Here is a 7,217-nt window from a genome sequence, read left to right as displayed (position 1 = left end):
GATATTATTGGGGATAGACATTTGAAATGAAATTATTAAGTCTATAATTTACTAAAATAAATACGGCCTTTGTTATAAAAATTCATATTTTAAGCAAAAAACGTGGAGATGATTTATTCTTCAGTTCAATCTCAAATGAATTTTAGTAAATTATCATGGGTTGATCAGACTTATTAAAAAATGAAAACATAATTTTCTTATGTCTTGTGTAATATTCACATTATATAAAACAGGAAGTACAAATGGAATTATTAATAGAAATAAAATGTTTGAATAAAAAAAAACTCTATTTTCATCACCATTTTTTAAAGACGAATTAACAGATTCAAATTAAGCAATCAAATCAAAATACGCTGAAAAAATGGATTATTGACACTGCCAGACTATTTTTCCAGAAATATATAGTAGTAAAATCTCTATAACTATCAAGTGTTTTGATTATACATATGTTATTTTAATTCATATTGATTTTCATTATTGATTTTTGAACTTCATGAATTGAATGTACTACTTAAGTCCTCACAAGTGCTATAACTTAATATCAATATTCATTCACATATTGTTTACTTTGAATTTGTTTCTTTAAGAAATATTGTGAATGAAATATTACTATTATTCCAAAACAAGCACTTCTCCCAATTACCAGAAATGCAATACTCTCATCGACTCGCCTTTCACCAACCAAATTGATACCAACTTGGTTAGTGAAACGGGCGTCGCGAAGAGTATTGCGTTTCTGGTGATTGCAAAAAGTGCTGGTTTTGGAATTATTCTATGCCAGAATTTCCCTTTTCACCATTCATTACTATTATTGTTTCGAAGATCTATTATGAACTTTATAAAACATTGAAATTTCTTGAGGTGTGTATTAGGTACAAATGAAATTGATTAAGTGCTATTGTGTATGACTTGTTTTGTTGTTATCAATCCAAAATCTAATGTTCATTTCGATTGAATAAGACTTTACTTATATTTCCTTTTCCAAAAATCATTCAAATGTAAATAGTACTAACAATGGCATAATATGGTTGAATTTGTAGTGCTTCACATACCTAATGTGAATGAAATTGAAATTCAAGCAGATGGAGTTAATAAAATAATGTTTTGATTAACATTTGGCATTTATATAGTTTTCCAAAATATTTTTATAATTTTTCAAATTGTTTATTTTTATGAAAACTATTAGCAAAACCAAACAGTATTTCAATAAATATCTCTAAAACAGTTGGCGATATTCAAAATTTGGTCATTTTGAAGGACTTCTGAAAATCAGCACTTCTTATGAAAATTACTCATTGAGAAATATTTGAGAAAAACCAGACAAGCATGAACTACCGAACAATATTCAGTTGAAGTTGAAAAAATGTATATACACTGTAGAATTAGAGCAAGCTCTGGAAATAATCTCATTAGATTTTCCTATTGAAAATTATTTTTTGATGCCTGGTTATATGGCTAAGAAGTTATGTAACAAAAGAATTAAAATATACATTTTTCATTTTATTATATTACTTATCTACAAAATTGTGTTTTCTCACCTGTAAAATTATAAAAATTATGACGAATAAAATGATGACACACAAACAAGCTATTACCACCACTCCAGTGATGACATTGAATGGATTTATAATTTGCAGCGTTGACACTGGCTGTGAGGATAATAAGAGAGCTTCGACGTTTATTTTTCTTTTGTCTTCTTGCACTTTGCACCCTGTAAAAATAATTATCGATAATGTTTGAAAAGAATAAAAATTCATGTAAGGATTATAACTTGAAAGTAACAATAAGTGAATTTAATATATCTGCACTTATTCAGTTCCGTCTTACCATAAGCTTTACCGAACTTACGCGAAGGCCCCAAATGGCCGAAAAGATTTACTTTTTAATCTACAATGAGTTTTTCCCAGAACTTGTATTTTTAGTTAAAATGATTGCTCAAAAATGCTACTCAAATAAAGATAATATGCATTGAACATTATATAAACTTGTATAAGGTTAAATTAAGTATTATAGAGTCAATTTTATAATTATATAGATGTAAAAAAAATGTTGATTTACTCATAGGCAACATTATTCAGCAATAGAAAAGTTTCAGAGACATTTACCTAAACTTGTTTAATATTTAATTATATTCAAATCACTCTACAATGAAAAATGAGTTTGTTCAAGTTTCATTTACAAACAAGAAAACAAGTGACAAAGGTGGAAAAAATTATGCAAGTGATGAAAGCCTACTAACATAATATATAACATGATTTAGTGTAATGTTTGATTGTATTTGAATTGAAAATACAAATTTATATCCCAGCTCTACCTTTGTTTATTTTCAACTTTTTTGTTTGTATTGTTAACAACTACACCACAGTTAATTATAATTGCTCCAAAGGGGGCCCCAAATTCGTGTGTACCCAAGGGCCCCAACATGTCCTAAGATGGGGCTGTACCTACCTGTTTTACTGTTCAATAATAATAATAATATTTTTTTCAGTTCGAAAGCAGTAATGTATGAATACATATAAACACTAAATGAAAAAAACGTAAAAATCAGTATAAAAATGAATATGCAGAATTTGGATATATTACGAGTTTCAAAGGTAAATAATAAAAATATTCAAATATGTATATGTGAAACTCCTAGAGCGACAAATTAGACAAAAAAACCTATCAGAATACTTTTGAACTCAACAGTCACATAATACATATAGGTACATAAATGTCATTGATTGAAGTAGATATATAAAAAATGATTGTTAAAGAATTAAGACTTCAGCATCATACCTAAATAAAATAATGACATAAGTTCATTAATACTATAAATAAAATTCTCAACATATAATGCTTCAACTCTGGATTCGGAAATAATAATATTCAGAGATTTTTAGATAGTCATCTAGGTGGTTAAAAATTCTACATCTCAGATATAAGGCTAGCCTAATGAGCACAGGAAAATTTTTGGATCTAGTGACTTATCATTGATTCAACCTATTGAAACATGTTTCTTTATGTTTGTATGCATATGTACAGAGCTCACCGTTAAAATATTCAGCCTCTTAAAGGCCTCTCATTTTGTAGAATGAAAATAAACGACCTAGAGGTACATAGACCCCAGTCAAGAATACCATATCGCAGAAGGTGAGTTATATTGACATAAATAAAACGTCAGTAAGATTTGTTCATGACAATGATTTGATAACAATTCAAGTGCGTAACAATTTTCTCTTGGTCTTTCATATATCATGTTATAAGTGGTTTGGAAATTTTCAAGGACAAATTCAAATAGAGATAACTAGAATATTTAATTCTTATATGTGGCATGTGAATGAAATATCGAAAAATAATTGCATTACATTAGAAAACAATGACGACATTATATATATATGCATTCGGTTTTTTACAGATACAAAAGCTCCATTTATTGTTACCTAAATCTGAATCAAATATATTTGTGAATAAAGTGAAAATATTATAATCTATTTGTTCCAAATAAAGTAGCGACAGTGGTCGCTGATAATTATTCAAATGTGATGTATTTGGTAGGATACAAATTAAAATTAGTTGCTTGTAGTCTCAGCAACTGCAAAATTGTGGTTTGAGACCGAATATTTTTGCCCTGTTTACTCGGTTACACATCAAATTTACACATCTATATACAGTTTATGAAGAGAGTTTTCAACAACTCTGGAAAAAATTATGTGAAATTATTATTTGATTTTTCAGTGAAGAGAATTTAGATATATTACTTTCCATCATTAATCACTTTCATTTTCCACAAAAGTGTATTGGCAATTGGTTGAACTCACCTCCACAATTCCTGCAAGACTGATGACATTTCTGGCATCCATACTCCGTCTTATAATAATCTTCAGGACAACCAGGACGACATTCTCCTGAGACGAGCTGCCACCCATTTGGGCAAGTGACACATTGTTCTTGGCTGGGACCACTGCAAGTCTTGCAGCTCATGTAACATCTCAAACAAGTGCCCTTGTCACTATAATATCCTGTTGCACATGTAGTTCGACATTCACCACTTTGTAGCTTGAAAAAAAGTACATGATTTCAATTAATGAAGAGTTCACAGTAAATTATTTTGATTTTCAGTCAATCAAAGTCATGCTAATCCGATAATAATTATTATAAGAGGTTACCTGAAGTCCACTCTGGCACTCAGTGCAGTTGGTCTTTGCCAGACACTTTGAACAAGTATGAAGACACGGTTTGCACAACTGGCTATCTCTTTCATTATAAAATCCCCTATCGCACCTTCCAACGCAACGAGTGCCCTGCAGGATGAGAGGACTAGCACAAGAAATGCAGGCTTTTTCTGTGGGACCATCACAAGAATCACAGGTTGAATGGCAGGGCTTGCAAAGGCCACCGTCGAAATATTGATCTGAAATGCGAAAAATATTGTATTTCATATTCCAACCATGCAGTCCTGAGGATGATCAGTATTTTGAAGTTTTCTTCCACATGGGCTTATCAGATATTTTTGTAATAATAACATGATATAATAAGCAAAAAAGTATGAGTGATTCCTTAATGAAACTGGAAAACTGAATGGGTTGTGTGATTGTGAGGAGAAATAGTGATTGATTGAGAGTAATAATAATAAAGTTTATTGTTCCATAATAAAAATAGTACATCAGATAATTTTTTAAAAAAACATTTCCAATAAACATATCAACTCCAGAAAGTTGAAAACTTTTCCGGAATTGCACAATTATCAATTGAAAAAAATAACATAATGACAATATACATATATACCTATATTATTATAAACATTTACACGCACATATGACGTATATGACGTATATGAAAGTAGTAGTAATAATAATGATCTAATTTATCCTCTGGTAGAAGTCGATTGTATCTCAAAATGAAGTGCAGTAGATTTGCGAAGAATAAAACTCAACGTCGTCTCCACAATTTAATGTCACCATCGGATGTTAGTGCGGTAAAACCATCAATTAGAACATGTTTCGAACCTATATAGGCCCATCATCAGCTAATATTTAAACTTCTACAATAAAAGGAAGAACAATGTAACAATAGTTGACACAATTCAGTATAAAGAACTTACCTGGAGAAAAAAATATTTTTTATTATATAATGGAAAAGAAAAGGAATTATCATGTGTTGTTAATGAAAGGAATGGTAACAATGACATATTAATAATGATGAAATTTTTTTCATGGTAGAGAATGGAGAAATGTATCACATCATATTTCTTATATTTCTCATTAACATGTTAATGAGTGGCTTCAAGCCGCCCATAGTTCAATTATTGAGAAATATGATGTGATGAATTTCTCCATTCTCTACCATAAAAAAATCATTATTATTAATATGTCATTGTGACCATTCTTTTCATCAACAACATGTGATTTTTTTTTCCATTTTAAAATAAAAAAAATATTTTCTTCTCCAAGTAAGTGCTTTATACTGCATTGTATCAACTATTGTTACATTGTTCTTCCTTTTATTGTAGAAGTTCAAGTATTAGCTGATGATGAACCTATATAGGTTCGAAACATGTTCTAATTAATGGTTTGACCGCACTAACATCCGATGGTGACATTAAATTGTGGAGACGACTTTGAGTTTTATTCCTAGCAGATCTAATTTCTGTCTTCACTAATATTTTGCAGATATATTTTCTGCTTTTTCAGAGCTTAGGTGACAACAGTATATAATCCCTACTATAATATTATAAATGCGAATCTAAGTTTGTTTGATACGGTTTCAAAAACTACTCAATCGATCATCATGAAATTTTGTGCACATGTTCTTGGAGGTATATTACAAGTAACATAGGAAACTTTTCATTAAAAAAAAATATTTTTAATAATTGTTAATAAAAAAATATTGTAACTATTTGTGTGAAATGGTCTGTCATGAAATTTAATCTGACAAACCAAATCCTACGTAGGCAAAGCTGCGGGTAATAGCTAGTTCATTATAAAACTTTGTTATCTTTCAGTCTAACAATAATAAATACACCCAAAAAACAAATGTTCCATTCATGATTCATTTTGTAATATGTGAGCATTTGTCCATAGAAAGTTCAAAGTTGCTATTCTTAAATGAGATGCTATTTTGTGGTTCGAGAGAACTTCCAACATTCAGTTCTTGATTGGATGGTCAACATACATCCCAGTTTCAAGTGATCTTTCATTTTGGTCTCCTCAATTCAAATTCCTTCATAACAATTATAAACTTTCAAATTTTCATTTGTTCTGTATTAAAAGTTGAAATACAAAATCTGTGAAAACTGGATTATTATCCAGTGCTTGGATGCTTTTTATATACACAAAAAATTTCAAACAAATCGAAGTATTTGTACCTTCTCACCATTTCAAATCTTAAATGAAAATTGTTGTATTGCATAAATATTTCATGAAAACTGAATATTTTTCAAACTATCCTGACTCTTGAGAGGTTTCTTGAATTATTGTCTACCAGATATAATTGGTCAAGTTAATCATTGTTTTTTTAAAAGCATATGAAAGACTAAATTATCAGTAAATGATTATTTCATGAATATTATTGTATAAATGTCGAAACCAATTTTAAAACATTCTTATATGAAACTAGTTCTTAGTTTGGGGATGCTTATAAATTGTCCTACACATGTTATATTCAGGACAACTATTAATTTCACAAAAATTCAAATCAGTAAATTTATACAATAAATCTAAGGAAAGAATAAATGTATATTTCTTGAACTATTACATAGTAACGAAAACTGGCTTGTATACACCTGTTAACACTATTTCGATCTGGTCTAAATATGTACACTGATTTGAGTATATTTTAATGAACATAAATGAATTCTTTGTGGTCATCTGGAACTAGGTATACCGGGTTCCTTCTCATTACTTTTTTGTATTTTCTGTTATCAAGGTGGAATTTTGATGATTCAAATGGTATCATAATTTGAGTTGATTGGATCCAAAATATTTTCGTTCCAATCACCTCAACTTTAGAACATCAAATGGAGCATGCAGTGTATTTTTTTATTTTTTGATTCAGCATTCATTGCACAAAAAAACATTTTTTGAAATGGAAAACACTGCGAAGTACTTTTTACATTTGTCAAGGGCACTATGATGACTGAAAAATATTTGATTTGCTTCCATAATTTGAATTTTATTGAAAATGAATTTTTTTTTACCAATAATATATCTGTAAATTGATTTATTTTTCATTAGGTT

The 7,217-nt window shown here is 29.3% G+C and overlaps 1 protein-coding gene across 6 annotated transcripts in view; it reads right to left on the bottom strand.

Moving 5' to 3' along the window:
* Fur2 (furin-like protease 2) overlaps window positions 1-7,217 on the bottom strand; it is a 1,328,139-nt gene that overhangs the window by 2,965 nt on the left and 1,317,957 nt on the right. For all 6 annotated transcript variants that reach the window (XM_074181937.1, XM_074181935.1, XM_074181936.1 and 3 more), the window contains 3 exons: window positions 4,149-4,393; window positions 3,801-4,038; window positions 1,539-1,711 (listed from right to left, as the gene is read on the bottom strand). In XM_074181937.1, the coding sequence (XP_074038038.1) occupies window positions 1,539-1,711; window positions 3,801-4,038; window positions 4,149-4,393 (656 nt within the window). The remainder of the gene's footprint in view (window positions 1-1,538; window positions 1,712-3,800; window positions 4,039-4,148; window positions 4,394-7,217) is intronic.

Source organism: Leptinotarsa decemlineata, unplaced genomic scaffold (genome assembly GCF_025532065.1).
Source record: "Leptinotarsa decemlineata unplaced genomic scaffold, Ldec_3_MD MMD2_tig00026328_RagTag_RagTag, whole genome shotgun sequence".
Taxonomy (NCBI): domain Eukaryota; kingdom Metazoa; phylum Arthropoda; class Insecta; order Coleoptera; family Chrysomelidae; genus Leptinotarsa; species Leptinotarsa decemlineata.
This window is presented reverse-complemented; position numbering and strand designations above follow the sequence as displayed.